This window comes from Podarcis bocagei (genome assembly GCF_964188305.1).
Source record: "Podarcis bocagei genome assembly, chromosome: 5".
Classification (NCBI taxonomy): domain Eukaryota; kingdom Metazoa; phylum Chordata; class Lepidosauria; order Squamata; family Lacertidae; genus Podarcis; species Podarcis bocagei.
In genome coordinates this window covers 102,027,361-102,049,355 of record NC_138129.1, presented here as the reverse complement: position 1 = coordinate 102,049,355, position 21,995 = coordinate 102,027,361, and the positions used below count along the sequence as shown (strand labels likewise).

Here is a 21,995-nt window from a genome sequence, read left to right as displayed (position 1 = left end):
GTGAGGGCCACCAGCACCACCCCAACGGGGCATGCCCCCCCCCCCCACCGTCCTGAGAAAACCCCTCAATCCAGATTTTATTTTATTGGTAGACTTACAAAAAGAAAAGCACACGCCAATCAATAAATTTTAGAAAGCAGCAGGATTAAACACAGACACATAAAGCATTAAAAATCAAGACTCCTTGTGCTCTGCTCCCACTTTCTTCCTGCCCTCTCCCTGCCCCTGGGAGCCGGTGCACCATGGGGCGCTGGGCCTCAGCAGCCCAAGCCTCTCCTCCTCCCTGGCTGCCCTTCAGCAGCCACTACAAGCTGCCCAAGGGAGGAGGCCAGCAGTGGCAGCCATTGAAAGGCCATGAAGAGGCAGCCGCCACTCGGGACAAGCACCAGCTCACCCTCCTCCCTGAGCGTGGGGGCAATAGCACTGGCGGGCAAAATGGGGATATTCTGGGATCAAATCAGAAGCTGGGATGGTTTTTTAATTCTGGGACTGTAATTCTGGAGAGTATGCATTTGGTGGTCCTCAAGCTGTCTCAGTAAGTCCTCCCAGGAGCACCTCTGTCCTAACATGAGGGAGTAGCCTTTCTTCTCCCCATGGCCCAGGTGGGCTGGAAAGATACCCTGTGATAACTGCTGCAGTCCCAACGACCTGTGGCCATTCCTGGGCCTCGCAGTCTCGTGATGGTGTGGCTGAGAAAGATCACGTGGCTCCGGAGGAGTTTATATTTTCTGCATCTTCCCACTTTACCTTGGATTGCTGTAGTTCTTGGCCAGGATGCAGGAGAGAGGCCATTTTGTGGATCAGAGTCTTGGCTTCCAGAATCTGTTTCTTAAGGGTGCTGTAGTCCTTGAGGTGGCTGATCACATGGGACCCCTGGCTGCTGATATTGTCTAACAGCACCGGCTTCTCCTGCTTCTGTGTCCCTGAAAGCAAAGCACCAGACTGGAACCTAATTGGGTCAGCACCTCTTTGGAGTTCAGATCACACAGGCTTTGCTCTCTTCAGCTACAACCAGATGCAGGACTGGCTCACCTATGAGGTGGGGGGAGGCAGCCACTTCAGGCAGCAAAAGCCCAAGAGCTGTTGCCCTCGTGGTCATACTGCCCCACCCACCACCACCAGTGGAGAAGCAGCGCCGACTTCTGGCAAGAGTGCAGGAGATCTTGCTAAAACTTTGTGAGAGTTGGGTGAAATATGAAGATCTGCAATTTCTGGCTATTGCCTTGACCTGCATCCACACAGGTCAGGTGTGACTTTCCTTGCATGTGTGGAGAGAATTAGGCTTAGTGAAAATTCCAGGGAGGATCAAGGAAGACATCCACCCTAAAATAATCCACTGATGGTGTCGGCTGCTCTGTTTAGGTATATTAGTTGTCAGCTTTTGAGTTGCCAACTCAAAAGGTATATGAGGAAAGACTTAGTTGATTTATCTAGCATATTTATCTACAGGTTCCATTGGTCTGCAGCTAATCTTTTGAAAAGTCGCCCTTTGATGTCCATTTCCTAATCTTTTGGGAAGTTGCAATACTTTATGATCATTATTATTGTAATCTTCTGACTATGCTAGACTTCTCACCCAATATTACACAATATTCTCATCCAATACCTGCTCTGATACTGCACAACCCATCAAGCAATACTGTTCATAATGCATTGCAACTTCCCAAAAGATTAGGGAATAAATACATGCTTAATTAATTTCAGTCTGGTCATGATGGGAACAGGATCAAAGAGTCACACGAATCTTGAGGAGGAAGAGGAATGATACAAGAGTCATAAGGCAAATTACTCAAGCCAGCATTCTGTCAGCATCTAGGAGTGAAGGGAATTGCTAGTTCATTATTATGTTTTTACAGATACAAGCAAAAAAATTAGTACCAAACAACACTAATAAAATAATAAAGTGGAAGAGAATGACATGCCTTCTCTGAGAGCCCCCAATAACTGTTGCTGAGTTTATCTAAAAGATAAACCAAGGATGGGGAACCTGTGGCTCTCCTGCTATTGCTGGACTCTCCTCCACCCTGATCCACCTGACCAGCGGTCAAAGGGTCTTCCATGTACTGCAGAATGTGAGGCAGAAGCAGCGGCCAGCTTTAACCCCCTCCCCCATTCAGCAGGCATTCCTGGGCTCATGAGATTCATCATGTTGTTCTTTTTCATTACTTAATGATGTTGAACTGAATGTTTTGTTGATAGCTTCTCTGTTTTTACAGATATATTTGTATTTTTTGCTTAAATGTTGCATATGCATTCTTTTTTAATTATCTCACTGTGTTTTATGTAAAATGCTTACAGATTCTGCATATTAAGGGGTATACAAGTATTAATGATGGTGGTGGTGAACAAAGTAAGTGGGGAACCCTATGGCCCCTGTGAAGACTTCCTAGGAGCTCCGGGGCAGATCTGTTCCACTCCGGACTTCCCAGAGGCAGATCCAATGTCCTGCCCTCTCGGCCTCCACCTGCTTCTCCAGTGCCCAGGACCAACCAGCCAGCACCCCCAGGAGCATTCCAGGGGTGTCCCAGGAAGCAGCTTAGTACCCACCTGAGGCCACCTTCAACTGTGGGCCACACAGCAACTTATAGACCTGTAATTCAGCCTGCAGGGTCTGGAAGTGCAGCTGGTTTTGCTCGCACTGCTGCTGAAGCAGAGCCACTCTATGTTGAAGCCTGCAAGGAGAACCCCAAGAAATGAATGGAAGTTTGCCATCTCTGGCTGGGAAGTCAGATGTCTCTGCAAGGCCCATCCTGAAGGGACCAGCAGAAGCAGAAAGCCTAAAGGCAGCTTCATCAGAGTTCCTTCTTCTTCTTCACTTTCCCAGCTCGGGGGGGGGGGATCAAAGGCCATTCACCCTCCTTTTGGGTTCTCTTCCTGCAAAAGTTCTTTCCTTCCTCCAACTGTAGTGTTTTGGGATATTATTTTTCAAACAATGTCTGATGCTTTCTGGAAGGCTAGTCTTATTAATCTTACAGTAAAACTAATGAAGCAGATTTCACCAAGTTAAAAACTAATTTATTCTGGCCATAAACTTTTGTGGACTGGAGTGATGAAATGTTCAGATGAAATGGATTGCAGTCCAGGACAGCCTACGCCACACTAAACCTGTTAGTCTTTGCTGTGGAGATGCCTGCCGTTGTCCAGCAACTGGAGGAACGTGTAGCTACGCTCCAAAGAATTAGAGAGCTGGAGCTCTTCTTGGAAGCAACAGAGCACACCGTCCCCACCAAAGAGGAGACAGGGGACTCCCCTGAGAAGGAGGCTAGTTCATCAACACAGGAGCCAGATATATGGAGAAACGTGACTCAAAGAAGTAGGAGGCCCAGGGTTCACTCTGATTGTTTAGAAATACACAATCGCTTTGAGGTCCTCTCCCCTAGCATGGAAGACGAAGAGCAGACTCCATTTGAGGATCTCTCCCTCATTACAGTCGATCAGGTATATGAAGACGAGCAGCAAAGTCAGTCCTCAGGGAATGTGCAGGCGACCTTGGAACGGACAGCTCACGGAAGAACCCCGACCAAACCCAAGAGGAGGCGTGTAGTGGTGATAGGGGATTCCCTACTGAGGGGAACAGAAGCAGTGATCTGTGGGCCTGACAAGATGTCTCGGGAAGTGTGCTGTCTCCCCGGGGCTAAGATCCAAGATGTAACTGAACGACTGCAAGGAATCATAAAACCCACTGACAAATACCCCTTCCTCTTGGTTCATGTGGGAACCAATGACACTGCAAGCAATAGCCTCCAGAAGATCAAAAGAGACTACGAGGCTCTGGGCAGGAAATTGAAGCAATTAAATGCACAAATTGTCATCTCATCTGTCCTCCCAGTTGAACGACGTGGCCCAGGGAGAGAGGGGAAAATAGTGGAAGTGAACAGCTGGCTTCGCAAATGGTGTAAACAGGAACGGTTTGGATTCTTAGATCACGGACTGCAGTTTCTTGAAGATGGACTTCTGGCAAGTGATGGGCTGCACCTCACAACGGTTGGGAGGAATGTTTTTGCCAAAAATCTCAGAAACCTCATCAGGAGGGCTTTAAACTGACTAATGTGGGGGAGGGAGACAGTGCTCCTGAAGGTAGGAGTCTATCAATTAATGAAGATGATCATCCAAATGTCATAGACCAAATGGAGCAAACAGCACGCGGACCTAGTGGTGGGAGGAAAAAATCCTTAAATAAGAGACACGGGGGAATGATTAATGGACTTCAATGTCTGTACACTAATGCACAAAGCATGGGAAATAAACAAGATGAGCTTGAGCTCTTGGTACAGCAAACTAAATATGACATAATAGGCATCACTGAAACCTGGTGGGATAAGTCCCACGATTGGAATGTAATAATGGGGGGATACAATCTATTTCAGAGAAACAGACCAGACAAGAAAGGAGGAGGAGTGGCGTTATATGTCAGGGATGTGTATACCTGTGAAGAGATCCAAGATTTAGAACCTCAAAGCCAATGTGAGAGCATTTGGGTCAAAATTAAGGGAGAGAAGAATAACAGAGACCTCATTGTGGGAGTTTACTATAGATCCCCAAGCCAAACGGAGGACATAGATGATGCCTTCCTGGAACAGATGGCCAAGCATGCAAAAGGAAGGGAGATAGTAGTAATGGGGGACTTCAATTACCCGGATATTTGTTGGACGTCAAACTCAGCCAAGAGCATAAGGTCAAACAGATTCCTCACTGGCCTTGCAGACAACTTCATTGTCCAGAAAGTGGGAGAAGCAACAAGAGGAACAGCCATTTTAGATCTGGTCCTAACCAATGTTGATGACCTGGTTAGTGGGGTAGAAGTGGAAGGATCATTAGGCGCGAGTGATCATGCTCTTCTGAAGTTTACTATACAGCGGAAAGGAGCAGCCAAGCATACTAGGACTCAATTTCTTGACTTTAAGAAAGCCGACTTCATAAAACTTAGGGAAGTGCTGGGTGAGATCCCATGGACAGCAATACTAAAAGGAAAGGGAGTTCATGATGGCTGGGAGTTTGTTAAGAGGGAGATAGTAAAAGCACAACGTCAGGCAATACCAATGAGACGGAAACATGGAAGGTGCCTAAAGAAGCCAGGGTGGCTATCTAAAGAACTTTTAACTGAATTAAGATTAAAAAAGGATGTGTACAAAAAATGGAAAAGGGGGGAAACCACCAAAGAGGAATTCAAACAAATAGCCAGCACGTGTAGACACAAAGTCAGAAAAGCTAAAGCACAGAATGAACTCAGGCTTGCTAGAGAGGTTAAAAGCAACAAAAAAGGCTTTTATGGGTATGTTCGTAGCAAAAGGAAGAACAAAGAAACAGTGGGGTCACTCAGAGGAGAAGATGGTGAAATGCAAACAGGGGACACAGAAAGGGCTGAACTCCTCAATGCCTTCTTTGCCTCAGTCTTCTCCGATAAAGAAAACAATGCCCGACCTGAAGAATTTGGAGCAAATGATTCAGCAAAGGAAACACAGCCCAGAATAACTAAGGAGACAGTACAAGAATATTTGGCTAGTTTAGATGTATTCAAGTCTCCAGGGCCAGATGAACTGCATCCAAGAGTATTAAAAGAACTGGCAGATGTGATCTCAGAACCACTGGCAGTCATCTTCGAGAAATCCTGGAGAACAGGCGAAGTCCCGGCAGACTGGAGGAGGGCAAATGTTGTCCCTATTTTCAAAAAGGGGAAAAGAGAGGACCCAAATAATTACCGCCCAGTCAGTCTGACATCAATAGCAGGGAAGATTCTGGAGCAGATCATTAAGCAAACAGTCTGTGAGCACCTAGAAAGGAATGCTGTGATCACCAATAGTCAGCATGGATTTCTGAAAAATAAGTCATGTCAGACTAACCTGATCTCATTTTTTGACAGAATTACAAGCCTGGTAGATGAAGGGAACTCAGTGGATATAGCCTACCTTGATTTCAGTAAGGCATTTGACAAGGTGCCCCATGATATTCTTGTAAAGAAGCTGGTAAAATGCGGTCTTGACTCTGCTACCACTCAGTGGATTTGTAACTGGCTGACTGACCGAACCCAAAGGGTGCTCATCAATGGTTCCTCTTCATCCTGGAGAAGAGTGACTAGTGGGGTGCCACAGGGTTCTGTCTTGGGCCCGGTCTTATTTAACATCTTTATCAACAACTTGGATGATGGACTCAAGGGCATCCTGATCAAATTTGCAGATGACACCAAACTGGGAGGGGTGGCTAACACCCCAGAGGACAGGATCACACTTCAAAACGACCTTGACAGATTAGAGAACTGGGCAAAAACAAACAAAATGAATTTTAACAGGGAGAAATGTAAAGTATTGCACTTGGGCAAAAAAAATGAGAGGCACAAATACAAGATGGGTGACACCTGGCTTGAGAGCAGTACATGTGAAAAGGATCTAGGAGTCTTGGTTGACCACAAACTTGACATGAGCCAACAGTGTGACGCGGCAGCTAAAAAAGCCAATGCAATTCTGGGCTGCATCAATAGGAGTATAGCATCTAGATCAAGGGAAGTAATAGTGCCACTGTATTCTGCTCTGGTCAGACCACACCTGGAGTACTGTGTCCAGTTCTGGGCACCACAATTCAAGAAGGACACTGACAAACTGGAACGTGTCCAGAGGAGGGCAACCAAAATGGTCAAAGGCCTGGAAACGATGCCTTATGAGGAACGGCTAAGGGAGCTGGGCATGTTTAGCCTGGAGAAGAGGAGGTTAAGGGGTGATATGATAGCCATGTTCAAATATATAAAAGGATGTCACATAGAGGAGGGAGAAAGGTTGTTTTCTGCTGCTCCAGAGAAGCGGACACGGAGCAATGGATCCAAACTACAAGAAAGAAGATTCCACCTAAACATTAGGAAGAACTTCCTGACAGTAAGAGCTGTTCGACAGTGGAATTTGCTGCCAAGGAGTGTGGTGGAGTCTCCTACTTTGGAGGTCTTTAAGCAGAGGCTTGACAACCATATGTCAGGAGTGCTCTGATGGTGTTTCCTGCTTGGCAGGGGGTTGGACTCGATGGCCCTTGTGGTCTCTTCCAACTCTATGATTCTATGATTCTATGATTCTATGATTCTATGTAGGGAACCTTGCGAATGACTCCGAGAAAGCCCGTCCCTCCACCCCAATTCCTAGTCATCCAGCCTCCACACCCGACAGCTCCCATCTCCATAAGACTTTGAGGGCAAGGAGATGCTCCATCTCCTTGACTTCTGCCATTCTGTTTGGCCTACCTGGAATTGTTCTTCTGCAGAGCCAGAAACTCCTCCTGGAGGTGCACAAAGTCTTGCTGCTTGCCTCGGATTTCTTCCTGTAACCGCTGCTGCTCAGCTCGCTGCTGGTGCAGCTCCATCTTGCCGTCATGCCGTTTGGAGTGGGATGCCAGCAGAGCTTCCTGCAGCCGCCCCAGCTCTGGGGATGGGAGAGAGTCAGGGGTGCTTTTATCTTACTAAAGAGTCCTCAAACAGAATGCAACTACACTGCCATTATTTCTTTGATTAAAATAAAAATGTTAGTGCCTTTTCACATGTGACCATCAGAATCTCCAGCTGCTGTAGAAGGGGGGGTGGCCTTGACATGGAAAGGCCAGCTGTCCAAGCTGAGCTTTGATCTCCATCTCCTGCCAGCCTCAGAGCTTCTCCCTCCCCATATGGCACACAGACTGGCAGAAAGGGAAATGACTTTGAAGGGTCTGCTTTCTGGGAGGCAAGCTGGACTTCAGTTCTTTCCATTCGCCATCCAGGTACACCAGAAGACGGGAGGGGAGAGATCCCTTGCACTCTGAATGGCTGGATGCAAGGAAGGAAAAGTGAGGGGCATTTCCTACGAGCATTTTGTACTTGAGTATGATCTGAAAGTATGAAATATACAGAGAGCCCCTTAGAGCTTTTCAACTTGGAGCGGAATTAAACAGAACTTTAACATACTGATATTTTACCCAATAACACTCTTCTGCATTTCCAAGATTATTCTGTAATGTCTAGTCACTCATGGTCCCATTCAGGAAAGGTCCCTTCTAAATTAAAGTCTTCCTGCATAATGCCTTCGGTCAATTTTATTGCTTCCTCTGGATCCCAGCTGGGGGGGGGGGTGACGGGTGTGATATCTAGACACCAACAGAGCACTTTGGGGTTGAGTGCCATCTGTGGCAGATCTTTCCCTGAGGAGAGGGTGAGGATGCCTTTCCTCTTACCATGACTTTTTGGCACCAGGGACAGGCGTTTTTCCAGTTGCTCCCGCAGGTGATCATTGGCAGAGATGGACTCTTCTAGGCGCTGGCGGAGAATCTGGATCTCAGAAAGGTGTTCCTCCAGCAGACCACCAGCTGTGCTCAAGCAGCAAGGAAGGGCACAGATGCAAGAGAGATGAGAGCCAAGGTAGGATGTGCCGAAAGTAATTCTGAAGCTCTGGGAATTTCCTGGCATAGGAAGGAGACCTGACCTGTGCAAGCTACTATCATCCTCAAATTTATAACCTGGCATGAAAAGGTGGAACCACACATCCGGTTCTACAAGAGCAATATTAAGGCAAAGGTAAAAGGTAAATGACCCCTGGATGGTTAAGTCCAGGCAAAGGTGACTATGGGGTTCAGCGCTCATCTCGCTTTCAGGCCAAGGGAGCCGGTGTTTGTCCACAGACAGCTTTCTGGGTCATGTGGCCAGCATGACTAAACCGCTTCCATCACAACGGGACACCATGACAGAAGCCAGAGTGCACAGAAATGCTGTTTACCTTCCTGCCGCAGCAGTACCTATTTATCTACTTGCACTGGCATGCTTTTGAATTGCTAGGTTGGCAGGAGCTGGGACAGAGCAACAGGAGCTCACCCTGTCATGGAGATTCGAACCGCTGACCTTCTGATTTGCAAGCCCAAGAGGCTCAGTGGTTTAGACCACAGCGCCACCTGCGTAATACCAGTAATAGTAAATGCTGGTGAATCTCACCAGACCTAGCCCGGAATAGCCCATTGATCCAGAGCAGGATGTCACTCATCCAAGTATCCAAGGAATACTCAGTGGTTTCTTACACTGGAACCATGCAATCAAAGAAGGCTGGTAAGGATGGTTCTCATGACTCATGCAATGAAGAGGACAGGACCGCAGGGTTTACCTGAGAGCTTCTGGCTAGAAAGTGTTGCTAAAGAACATGATGGCAGGATTCCAGAGACACATCTCTCCTGTGGCTCTCTGAAGTTCAGGTGCATACAACAGGGGGGGTTGCTCTCCCCCACCCACCCCTCAGATTTCCTGTTCCATTCAGCAGAGTTTTGCATGGGAAGCCACTGGTCCACATGAGGGCAGGCCTGGAGGCAGGGCTTGGAAGAGACAGCAGGGAAGCCCGTAGAAAGGCAGCCAGCCGGTGACCCTGACGTCACAGGAGGTAGAGCTGGCAGCTGCACACCTAGGCAGAGGGGACAGCAGAAAGTCAGAAAGAGGAGGGCAGGACACCATGCTCACTTTTATGTGACACTGCAAGCTTTCCATGGGAGTGGGGACTGCTGCGGCTGTCTACTCCATTCAGCCAACTTCCCCACTTTCTGCCTACAGCACGTGGCCAGGTATTTGGCATCTGAAAACCAGAACACAACTCTATATTGGGTGCAATTCTAGAGGGAAAAATTAGGCACCTGCTTCTTGCTGGTGGAAGATTTGTTAGTATTCAGGAAAAATCCTGCTGTCTATGAAACCAGTCTGGGTTTTCTAGGCTACGACAGTGTTTAAGGGCAAAGAAAAGCAGATGCAATTCAGAGTGAAATAAAACAACATGACAGCTAGTAAGTGCAATAAATAACAACAACACATTGTTTCTTGATATCGCCCGCAAGTCCTTTCAGCTGTCAAGTTGCCAACAATAAGAAAGACTCAGAAAGCAAGGCAACTCAAACCACACTAGATGTAACATGGGAGATCTGTAATCAGAATCCCCTGTGGGAGATATAGATACACAGAGAGAGAGATAGAAAGGGAGGGAGCTATGGGTGCTCAACTCACACTGGGGATCAGGGAAGGGGGCTGACCCCTTTCTCCTCTATGTTCTCCTGATTAAAATCCTTCCAGAAGTTGGGGAGGGATGGGGAGAAATTGTTCTAATTTGGAATATGGTGCGGGGGGTGGGGTGGGGAGGATTACCTGTTAAAATTCCCGGTCTGATCTGGATCCTCTGAGATTAAAGATTCATTTAAAATACACACAGAGGGAGAAGATCCTAATTGGGGATCTATTGTGTGATGATGTGGCATCTCTGTTCCTCACTGTGGCCCAGAAATAAAGGTTGGCTGAGGGAAGCAAAGATGTTGAAGGATGACTGTATTTGGTTCTCATATTGTTTGAGAAGTGTGAATTCAGTGGCTTCACCTTTAAATGCAAACTGAATCTAATTTCCCCCTCAACCCTGCTCTCGGCAGGGAGCACAGTCCATCCTGCAGTGTCAGCGTCCATTGCTTTTCTGGAACCCTCAAAATACCAGCCCCAAATGAACATACAAAAGTTGGTCTGCAATGGCCTCTGCTATCCTAGGAGGTGGTTAGTTTCCCTGCTCTAAGAGGTGAAGCCAGGCCATGCAAAGATGGTTGTTCACCAAGGCATGCAAGCCATGTGGGACGTTGGAGAGGGAGGCAAAGCGCTCACTTTCTCCCAGCTGATTCTGCAGCATCTGCAGCTCCTGCTGTGCCTCAGCCAGGGAGAAAACTGGCGCCCTGCAGCAGCCAAGGAGTGGAGCCGGGGCTGGAGGAGAAGGCCCCAAAGGCGGGAAGGAGCAGGGCCTGGAGGCAAATGAAACCAAACCAGCTGGCTTGGACAAAGAGTCTGGATGGAACCCTAGGCACAGAATGAGAGAGAGAGAGAGAGAGAGAGAGAAGGTTAAGAGGGTGAGGTGACAGACAAACATATGAACCAAGTGGGCTCTTCTCCAAAGATGCTGGCTGCAGCTTGGAGGACACAATATCGCCTCTTCAGCGAGTGCTCAAGAAGTCTGCTCAGCAAGAATGACTGATTCCACAAAAGAGCATCTCCCCCCCCCAGCTATGTGGATAGTTTAGAACTTTCCCTAAAATGATCTGTCCATAAATGGGATGAGGCAGAGTAGTTTTTGTGCACAGGATGGACATACGCTGATCTATCCATCCCCACTTGACCTTGTGGCTTTGGTGGCTAAGGGTCCTTCTTACCAGCTCCATCTGGTTGGTCAGCTGTGGGCTTTCCAGGAGAGACACAGCATGATTGTGATTATTTATGCTCTGATAACCTCTGGGTCAGGGACGCAGGTGCAGGTGCTGTGGTCTAAACCACTGATTGCCGATTGGAAGGTCGGCAGTTCGAATCCTGCAACGGGGTGAGCTCTCGTTGCTTGGTCCCAGCTCCTGCCAACCTAGCAGTTTGAAAGCATGAAGTGCAAGTAGATAAATAGGTACCGCTCCAGCGGGAAGGTAAATGGCTTTTCTGTGTGCTGCTCTGGTTTCGCTAGAAGTGGCTTACTCATGCTGGCCACATGACCCGGAAAAACTGTCTGCGGACAAATGTTGGCTACCTTGGCCAGTCAAGCGAGATGAGCACCACAACCCCAGAGTCATTTGCGACTGGACTTAACTGTCAGGGGGCCTTTACCTTTACCCTCTGTATGTTATGTGTTATGCATGGGGCTGCCCTTGAAGACAGTTTGAAAATGGCAACTAGTGCAGAATTCTGCTATTAGGATTCTGAGCGGTTTTCCTAGATGCAGCCATATTGTGCCTGTTCTGAAGTCATGGCATTGGCTCTCTGCTGGTTCCCAGGAAATTTTGACTGGGCCTACACCCCCAATGAAACACCTTTATAAAATAATATTCGTTGGGAAGAAAAATAAACATTTACAAAGATGTGGTGAAATTGGAAATATTCTCCCTCCTCACCAAAGGACTGATTCAGAAAAAAGGTGCAGGATGGCAGGCAGCCCAGCTGAGGGAAAGCTGTTGATGACGATGATGAGTGTTACGTTCTAAAAACAAGCAGTATAGGAATTCAAGCCATCTGGAAATCATTCTCTTCCATGGGAGTTTCCCCCACAAGTTGAAGATGCAGGGAAAAGGTTGTGGTTACATTTTGTCTTCAATATTATGACACATCTAAAGGCAGTGAGGCTTGAGCTGGAAACGCCTGGGTCATAGCCCCAGGGGGAGGAGGTGGGTGAATGAGATGCTTTAGCCCCTTGACAATTAAGATCCCTGAATATTCTTTACTGTATCCTCCTTTGCTCCTAACACGTCTATGTTGCATGCTGATCTTCATAACATCAATTAAGTTATAACTAAAGGTCCACACATGCCAACAATTTGCCCACCATTCCACTCTGCTTTATGTGGTCCACCATACCTCTGCAAGGCTGCTGGGTGGCTTGTGAAAGAGATAGAAGAAGGTTCCTTGGGATGGGCTCCGCTGGAGCAGCAGGAGATGTGGCTGCAGCAGGTGGGGGAGATGGTTGCACAGAAGATTTGCTGGAATAACAGTCTAAAAGAAGACACAAAGAGAGGATGGGAAATGCTTTTGCATGTGGAGAGTATCATGGCTAAACTCTGGGGGCAAAGGAGCCCTGATCATATGACAATGGACGAGACAAGAGTGAGAGGAAATGTGGACAGTGATAATAATTTGTTTGTTTGTTGGCTAAATTTATACCCTACACATTAAGAAAACATGGTGCTCTCAAAGTGGCTCATATTAAGTGAGAAGAGACAAAATAAAAGCCGTCGTACAACCATTTCATTAAAAGTATAGCAAGCATCTGAACTGCAGGTATGATCTGCCTCCCACCTTCAGAAATGGGATTCAAATGCAACCAAGGCATGTTCCCATATACACAGCAATGGTGCAGACCTCCCAAGCCCTTGAGTGCCCCGTGAGGACCAGGTAGTTTGGTGATCTGAGCCTTCTTCTAACCTTACACCAGCTGAATATCTGGCGGACGAGTGGATACACACATTCAGAATATCTCACTTGCAAATCTAAATTGCTTTTAGACTCGTGCGGTGTGTGTGTGTCTCTTTGGTTTTGTGAATTCCTTGGGAACTTGGAAATGTCTGAACAAAACAACATTCACCAGACTTAGCATTATGTAACATGGATCGTCTGTGGTTCAACCTAAATCTTGTGCCCAGTTCTGAATATGCTTTCTCTTCTCCTATTACTAACAGGAGGCATGTATTCAGTCCTTTTCTACAATGCTCTCCATCCTGCACCCCACCATACCTGTAATTCGGGTGTTATTCCTTTATAAAAGCAAGCAATCCCATTGTGTGGATATCTACTTGTTCACCTCTCACAAGCCCTTCATTCCAAATGGTTTGGCAACCTTTTGCAATCTCTGACACATGAACCCCACTGTGGGTTTAGTTTTGACTTTCCATGCAAAGATTTTAGCAAGACTGTACATATCTCTGTGCATGGAAGCCCCCTAGGAGCAGCTCCCACCCTGTGGAGAAAGTCTGCAATGGAGCTTTTCCAAGTGTGAGCAAGAGCCTTAGAGAGGCTGGCTTGGGAGAGAAGGGACTACTGGATAGGCCTGGTCTGTTCTGTTCTCTCCCCCTTGCACCTTTGTGTAGAACTGGAGCAACTAAGATCCAGTCTCCGTTCCAGGTTCCCTGCTGCGTTGTCCTTGGAGGTCTCTGCGCCTGGCACAATTTATGCTACTCAGCAGTCCTGGAGAGAGAACATTCCTTCGGCAGGTCTTTCAGACTATACCTTTGTTTCGGAGGCTGTGGGGCTGGTTTTCACTAGGGTCCTCCTGGCAGAAAACACGCTCGCTGCCCTCATCCATGTCAGAGCAGCCGTCCAGGCCGTCTGAGAGAAAGGAAGTGCTGCTGCCAGAACGGGGCGATTCAGAGATGGTGCGGCTGCTGGAAGGGGTCACTGAGCGCAGGTGGAGCTTCGCCTGGAGGCTCTGGATGGTTTGCTCCTTTTCCTGGAGCTCCTTGCTCAGTCTGGGGAGGGACAAAGTATTTCCACAGAGAGACTTCCCACCTCCCCAAAGAAGACACATCACCGGGGGGGGGGCAGGGCTCTCTGGCCTTTTAATGGCTGTGCAGAACAAGGAATCTGAGCAGGTGAAATTGTTTCACGCAAATGTTAAAGGTGTCTTCTTGTCACTTTAACATCATGCCGATGATGTTTCTTGTCCTCTGTGCCAACCAGCAAACTCACAAAGTCTACTTGTGGCACAAATTCTCCCTTGGAGATAACTTACTACAGGACAGGACATGTGTTGGCTACAAAGGACCCCACACTGCTAAGGGCCACCGGTTGTTGTATGAGGTGTCCCAGCCTTGAGCTAGAGGACCAGGCATCCCACGTCTAACACCAGATTGTTATGGAAATACTGGGGTTCAATACTGGGGTTCAGCCTGGAGTCTCCAGAGGCTAGTAAAGCAGGATGTCTTTATTAAAAGCATTGTGATGTGGCATGACCCAAGTGAGGGAGTGACACACACTTTTCAAGTAAAAAGGAAGCAGAGGGGTAGTTATGCCCATAGGGAGGACAGAAACTGGATACAGAAGTCCATTGACTAAGTGAAGAGCTGTATCACTCTGCCAAGTGGCAAAAATTTACCATACATAAGATGTGCAGTAAAACGGAGGCGTAGACGTACCAAATTTGAAGTAAGTAATGTCAAAATAAGCCTGCAGCTAGGAATCTACTACAGTTACCTCAGAGTAAGCAGTTCATGACTAGATTTGTCCTCCATTTTTAGGTCATTCCCTGAAACAGAATTCAGAGGAACAGGGTTAGTCCATGATTTTGCAGTCCCCCTACTTTTTCTCCCTCTCCCTCTCTCTAATAGGGGACAAAACAGGAAGTCATGAGGAAAATGTGGGTTCCATACTGAGAAAAATTGATGTCACGCCAAAGTCTCCAACAAGACCCTGCCCTTAAAAAAAAAAAGCTTCTTAAAAACCTTGCCTATATGGTTTTCAGACTTTTTCGCAGACAATGTTAGGAAAGCCTAATTGTAAAACCTGTCTCAGTCAAAGAGTCAATAAAGCATGAACACACTGTCTCTAGGCCTTAGCACTCAAGCTGTATGGTGGGAATAACTGCTTGTTGGAGAGAAGCAAAAACATTTCCTTCTCTTGAGCTTGTCGCTAATGAACATATTACTTTAAACCACATGAGGGAACTGTTTGTCTAGTGATCAAGCCAACACTCATGGGTCTAAGTTAACTCCACCTGCAAAAGCTGAACCACTTTAGTCTGTTCTCTCTCCCAACTTGTTGAGACAAAACATCTGCTATGTTCTCTTTCTCCACTTGTCCTGTAAATAGTTTCTGCATGAATAAAGCCTTTGAACCCCAGAAACTGTAAGTGAACATTCCACTCTAACTCACTCAAGCTGCAAATGCTCCCAGTCAAAGGAATGCCCACAGCAGATAGTTAAGTAGTGTTACAGAAGTTGGGCACCACTCCCACTCTCTGCTGAGTGGTTGCAAGATTCCCAGGAGTTCCAGGTGCTCACCCAGGGTTTGTGTTCCTTTGGAGGATTGAAGACACAGCGGAGACTGTCATGGCTTGGTCATTTTAAGAGGGACTTGATCCCCACAGCAGAGCAGCACTGGAGTTCAAGGCATGTCTTCCAGCCAGCTCTGCATCCAGCCTCCCAAAGATGGATCTCTATTCTCCCCTTCTTCTTCTTCTCAGTACACCCTGCTCTTTTCATGACACCTCAAACACCCCCCCCCATCCCCATGGGCCTTCAAGCCCTTTTGTCATGTTAACACCTCTATCCCAGGTGAGGCCTTGGCTTGGAAGGAAGCTGAGCTTGTACTTACCCACTGGCAAGGCTTTTTTTGCAGCTGGAACTTGCCGGAACTCAGTTCCAGCAGCTCTCAGGTGGGTGCCAGGGTCCCTATCTGCACCCCTACAAGACCTCAAACTCAAAGACTGTGAGAGCCGAGGAAACTCACTTCTGTTCAGTTTGCTGGCCAGCCGCTCTGCCCACTGACTCCCTTGTGCCAGCTGTTCACGGAAGCTTTGGCCCAAGAAGTAATCAAAGTCAGTGCCTCTCAGGAGCTCCTCAAAGGACTTGATGGTGTCCTGGAAGTGCTGCTTCAGCAGGTGACACACCCCTCGTCCCTCCCGAATCACCTGGCGCAAATGGGAGAGCTCCCGAGCCTGAGCCTGGACCAACGAATTGTATTTCCTGCAGGAGAAGAGAGGACCGTGAGAGGCAAGGCTCCCCCCTCACCAAGTGATGGAGGAACACTCAGCCCCCAGTGAGGAAGAAAGGCACTGGACTTTCGGGGGATGCCGTGGGGAAAAAGACACCTTGGAACGGATCCACAACTCTTGCTTGACTTTGCCAAATTAATTTCACAAGGTCAATGCTCTCCTCAGGGAGGTTATACACCTTTAGGTGCCAGGCAAGAACGCTCCTCTCCAACCAGGCCTTGGGCTGATTAACATGTGACACCTGTTTCCATGTCTTGTGGGAGGGGAAGAATGCGTTAACGTTTTATGGGGTTTTTTGTTCCTGTTTATATTATGTATTTTGTGCTTTTATCTTGTAATTTTATCTTGTGAATGGCCCTGGGATCTGCAAATTAAGTGGTGTATAAAAATTTGATTAATATTGATGATGATGATAATAACAACAACAACAACAACAACAACAACAACAATAATAATAATAATAATAATAATAATAATAATAATAATAGCACTAGTAATTATAATAATAAAATGTTGTTTGAATATTCTGCCATGCGGAAACGGCTCGTATATTGAATATACCAGAGGATATCCAGAAGACCAAGTGTATCTACAGAGGCTTTTAATGGGCTCCACCCCCTGGCAAAGGAGGAGCAAGAAGGCACTGGTCTGTCTCTCCCAGGCCCAGCAGATCAGTTCCCCCTGCCCCCTGGAACTCTGCCTCAGTCCTACCCCATGGATGCTGCAGGCTTCAGCTCCTCGGCCAGCAGCCACTTGGGCTTGCTCTCTCCCAGATGAGCCTCCAGCAGGGACACCCTCTGGATGAGCCTGGCCAGGTCTCGGCTGGGCTGGAGGCTGGTGGGGCAGAAGGAGCCCAGGCTGTCTGAGTACCAGCCTTCATCTTCCTCCGTCATGCTGTGCAAGGGGGAGCTGCCCAGGGCATAGCCTGGTTTCTGCTGGAGTGGGCGCTCGCCCCCAGAGCCATAGTCGCTCGTGGCAGATATGGAGCGCACATGACTTTGCAGGTTCTGGATGACTCTGTGCGAGCTCTGCAGCTGCAGCTGGAGGTCCCGCACTTGCTGGCGGAGAGTGGCAGCATCGTCACATGGGCTGGGAGGGGAGCCCAGCATGTTCTTCCTAGGCCTCAACTCCTCATGGAACATATCATGTTCTTCACATTCTGGGGAAACAACTGAAAGGTGAGATATTAGGGCGGGGGGGGGGGACACGACCAATATTGCCCTGCCAGGGGGTGCAAGTTAGCCCACAAGGCCATTTCCCCCAAGCCATGCCCACCAGCTGACATAATTGGGATTTAAAGATTTTGTTCCAACAGACTTTGAGATTGGTTCATTAAGAAACCAGGAAATGAGCCCCTGACAAAGGTATTTGGGGCTGCAAATCCCTTTTCTTGGCAGCTTCAAAATATATTTCTCTCTTTTTTTTGTATGGCATGATACGTGTTACATCAGCTGATGGGGTTCAGTCCTGCTGGTGAAGCAGACCCCCTTCTTGCACCCCTAGGAGCTCACCTATCAGTCACCTGACATTATCATAATGTCAGATGATTCACAGGTAGTCAAGATTAGCGCACAGGGTGGAGGGAGATGAGGATCTGGTCCACCAGTCCAAAAAGGGTTTCCACCTGTGCATTAGGGTCCTTTCCACCAAACATTCACTCAATATGGAGCTGCTGCAAATCCCAACTTCCTGGTAGCTGTTCCTGGACCACACTGTGGACTGAGAGCTCATGGGCTGCATTTACAATTTTTTAGATGTACGGCTAAAAATAACACAATGAACATATGAAATAGTCCCTAGACCAGTGGTTCTCAGGCAGTTTGCTATGGCACCCTGGCCTCTGTCCCTCTTTCCTTCCCTCCCTCCTCTGAGGCTCTCTTGTGTCTCTGCCTCCCAAAGGCTGGCACAGCTGTTTGTGGCAGCAGCCCTGGTTGCAAGCTCCGTAGGTGAATGGTGCCTCTGGGGCTGGCCGGGGGTGCTGGTTGCCAGGAGCTGAGGCAGCCTTGGAGTACGCCAGCAATAATAATAATAATAATAATTTATTATTTATACCCCGCCCATCTGGCTGGGCCTCCCCAGCCACTCTGGGCGGCTTCCATAAAAACCAAAAATACAGTAAAATGTCACACGTTAAAAACTTCCCTGAACAGGGCTGCCTTAAGATGTCTCCTGAATGTCAGATAGTTGTTTATCGCTTTGACATCTGCTGGAAGGGCGTTCCACAGGGCGGGCGCCACTACCGAGAAGGCCCTCTGCCTGGTTCCCTGTAGCTTTGCTTCTCGCAGTGAGGGAACCGCCAGAAGGCCCTCGGCGCTGGACCTCAGCGTCCGGGCAGACTGATGGGGGTGGAGACGCTCCTTCAGGTATACTGGACCGAGGCCGTTTAGGGCTTTAAAGGTCAGCACCAACACTTTGAATTGTGCTCGGAAACGTACTGGGAGCCAATGCAGGTCTTTCAAGACCGGTGTTATATGGTCTCGGCGGCCGCTCCCAGTCACCAGTCTAGCTGCCGCATTCTGGATTAGTTGTAGTTTCCGCGTCACCTTCAAAGGTAGCCCCACGTAGAGCGCATTGCAGTAGTCCAAGCGGGAGATAACCAGAGCATGCACCACTCTGGCGAGACAGTCCGCAGGCAGATAGGGTCTCAGCCTACGTACCAGATGGAGCTGGTAAACAGCTGCCCTGGACACAGATTTGACCTGTGCCTCCATGGACAGCTGTGAGTCCAAAATGACTCCCAGGCTGCGCACCTGGTCCTTCAGGGGCACAGTTACCCCATTCAGGACCAGGGAATCCTCCACACCTGCCCGCCTCCTGTCCCCCAAAAACAGTACTTCTGTCTTGTCAGGATTCAACCTCAATCTGTTAGCCGCCATCCATCCTCCAACCGCCTCCAGACACTCATACAGGACCTTCACCGCCTTCACTGGTTCTGATTTAAAAGAGAGGTAGAGCTGGGTGTCATCCGCATACTGATGAACACCCAGCCCAAACCTCCTGATGATCTCTCCCAGCGGCTTCATATAGATGTTAAAAAGCATGGGGGAGAGGACAGAACCCTGAGGCACCCCACAAGTGAGGGCCCAAGGGTCTGAACACTCATCCCCCACCACCACTTTCTGAACACGGCCCAGGAGGAAGGAGCGGAACCACTGTATAACAGTGCCCCCAGCTCCCAGCCCCTCAAGACGGTCCAGAAGGATGCTATGGTCGATGGTATCAAACGCCGCTGAGAGATCCAGCAGAACTAGGAAACAGCTCTCACCTTTGTCCCTAGCCCGCCGGAGATCATCAACCAGTGCGACCAAGGCAGTTTCAGTCCCATGATGAGGCCTGAATCCCGACTGGAAGGGATCCAAATGGTCCGCTTCTTCCAGGCGTGCCTGGAGTTGTTCAGCAACCACTCGCTCAATCACCTTGCCCAGGAATGGAAGATTTGAGACTGGGCGATAGTTGGCCATCGTGGCCGCATCTAAAGATGGTTTTTTAAGAAGCGGTTTAATAACCGCCTCTTTCAGCGGGTCTGGGAAGGCTCCCTCACGGAGGGAAGCATTCACCACCCCACGAAGCCCATCGCCCAGTCCTTCCCGGCTAGCTTTTATAAGCCAGGATGGGCAAGGATCCAGGAGACAGGTGGTTGGTTTCACTCGTCCAAGCAGCCTGTCCACATCCTCGGAGGTAACAGATTGAAATTGATCCCACTCAACTTGACTAGACAGAACTCTAGCACTCTCCCGCCCCGGCCCTGCTCCCACGGTGGAGTCTACTTCTTCCCGAATCTGGGCGATTTTATCTGCAAAAAACTTTGCAAAATCATTGCAGGAGAACATGTGGCCCGTACTGGGCCCCGATGTTGCAGGTGGTTCCGCTAAATTGTGAACCACCTGAAAAAGTCTCCTGCTGCTGTTTTCTGCAGATGCAATAGAGGCGGTGAAGAAATTCTTCTTCGCCGTCGCTATCGCCACTTGGTAGGCTCGACGTTGAGCTCTAACCTGTGTCCGGTCAGATTCGGAATGAGTTATCCGCCACCGGCGCTCTAGCCGTCTCAACGATTGTTTCATTGCCCTCAGATCCGTGGAAAACCACGGGGCTGTCCGGGCTCCATGCAATCGGAGAGGGCGCTTCGGAGCCAAACAGTCAATAGCCCTGGTTAACTCCACATTCCAGCGGGCCACCAGGGAATCGGCTGAAAGGCCATCAACATGGGATAAAGCATCCCCTACCACTCTCTGGAAACCATTTGGATCCATTAAGTGGCGGGGGCGGACCATCCGAATTGGTCCCACCTCCCTGCAGAGGGGATGGGTCGCAGAGAAGTCCAGTTGCACCAGGAAGTGATCTGACCATGGCACTTCTTTCATTTCGCTTTTACTTAGTGTCAGATCACCAACATCCATAGAGGTAAACACCAGGTCCAAGGCATGTCCACGGCTATGGGTTGGGCCAGACTTATTCAGGGACAGCCCCATGGAGGCCATGCTTTCCACGAAGTCCCGAGCGGCCCCTTGTAAGGTCGTGTCGGCATGGATGTTAAAATCCCCTAGGACGACCAGGCTAGGTGTCTCCAGGAGAACATCCGCCACGACCTGAAGCAGCTCGGGCAGGGAATCCTTGGTGCAGCGGGGAGGTCGGTACACCAAAAGGAATCCTGTACTGCCCCTATTGCCCAACTTCCAGAACATGCACTCAGAAAACTGGGTCTTCCCAATAGGACGCCTGGTGCAAACTAATGACTTCCTAAAAATCACTGCAACCCCCCCTCCCCGCCCACGTGACCTGGGTTGCTGTGCGTAAGAGAAACCTGGTGGACAAGCAGCGGCAAGGACAGGCCCATCTGCTTCATCCAACCAAGTCTCTGTTACACATGCCAGGTCAAATCCTCCATCCATGATCAAGTCATGGATGGCAGTGGTCTTACGAATCATTGACCTGGCATTGCACAGCAGCACCTTCAGGTCACGTGGGTATCCCTTGCTGATTCTAGTATCCATCCGGACAGGACCAGACCCGGAGGCAGGGATAGTCCTCAGACAACGACTAAACCTGCCTCCTCTGTAATGACATGGTCTGGTCTTAGCGTAACTCCTCCTCCTACCCGTGATCACTGAGATCGGTTGTCCCAGTGCATCCCCCCCTGTGGAACATGCCCCAGCCATTTTGTGGGCTGGGGCCCACTCCCCGGCAGCCCTGAACCCTCCCCCTAAAAAACAAAATAACACCTTAAACAAACAAACAAAACCAATAAAACAATACAAACAAAAAAATGTAAAAATTACAAAAACATCAAAATAAAAAAATAATAATTCCCCAAGCCCAACCAAACATCCATCCAAAGGGGGTGAGGGAGCCCAGCCAGCCAGTCTGCCAGTCCTTGCTGTTGGGAATGGGCAGACCAGTGAGAGGGCGGGCAGGTGCTGCCCTGGCCTTCCTGGAGCTTGCTGTGTGCAAGGCTTGCCTGGGAGATGAGTGCCTGGTGCCGAAGGGGAGCCTTTCCAGCATGCAGGCCCAGCAGCGCCTGCTGCTGCCTCTGCTGCCTCCCAGGGTGAGCAAGGGGCCACCGTCTTCCCAGGCAGTGTGAGGAAGCACCTCTCTTTTTGGCGGGGGGCAGCTCAGAGACCGGGGCAGCGGCAGAGGCTGCTCAGAGGACACCCAAGGAGAGGGGAGAGGGGAGGAGGCTGGGGGAACCCTCCACAAGAGTGTGTGTTCGAAAAAGGGTGAGAGGCTGCCAGCTCGGCAGGCAAGGGAGGACATAAGTGGGCTCCTGAGCCCCACAGGGGTGCTGCAGAAAGAATGTAATTGCTCAAGGGAGCCGGGGAC

General features: G+C 49.0%; 1 protein-coding gene across 6 annotated transcripts in view; it reads right to left on the bottom strand.

The window, feature by feature from the left end:
- PDE4DIP (phosphodiesterase 4D interacting protein) overlaps positions 1-21,995 on the bottom strand; it is a 127,734-nt gene that overhangs the window by 4,611 nt on the left and 101,128 nt on the right. For 4 of the 6 annotated variants that reach the window (XM_081193271.1, XM_081193269.1, XM_081193270.1 and 1 more), the window contains 11 exons: positions 16,890-17,337; positions 15,914-16,149; positions 14,660-14,711; positions 13,697-13,935; positions 12,332-12,466; positions 10,613-10,801; positions 9,096-9,386; positions 8,179-8,310; positions 7,220-7,397; positions 2,548-2,672; positions 748-923 (listed from right to left, as the gene is read on the bottom strand). In XM_081193271.1, the coding sequence (XP_081049397.1) occupies positions 748-923; positions 2,548-2,672; positions 7,220-7,397; positions 8,179-8,310; positions 9,096-9,386; positions 10,613-10,801; positions 12,332-12,466; positions 13,697-13,935; positions 14,660-14,711; positions 15,914-16,149; positions 16,890-17,337 (2,201 nt within the window). The remainder of the gene's footprint in view (positions 1-747; positions 924-2,547; positions 2,673-7,219; positions 7,398-8,178; positions 8,311-9,095; positions 9,387-10,612; positions 10,802-12,331; positions 12,467-13,696; positions 13,936-14,659; positions 14,712-15,913; positions 16,150-16,889; positions 17,338-21,995) is intronic. The other 2 variants (XM_081193272.1, XM_081193273.1) reach the window with 2 other exon arrangements.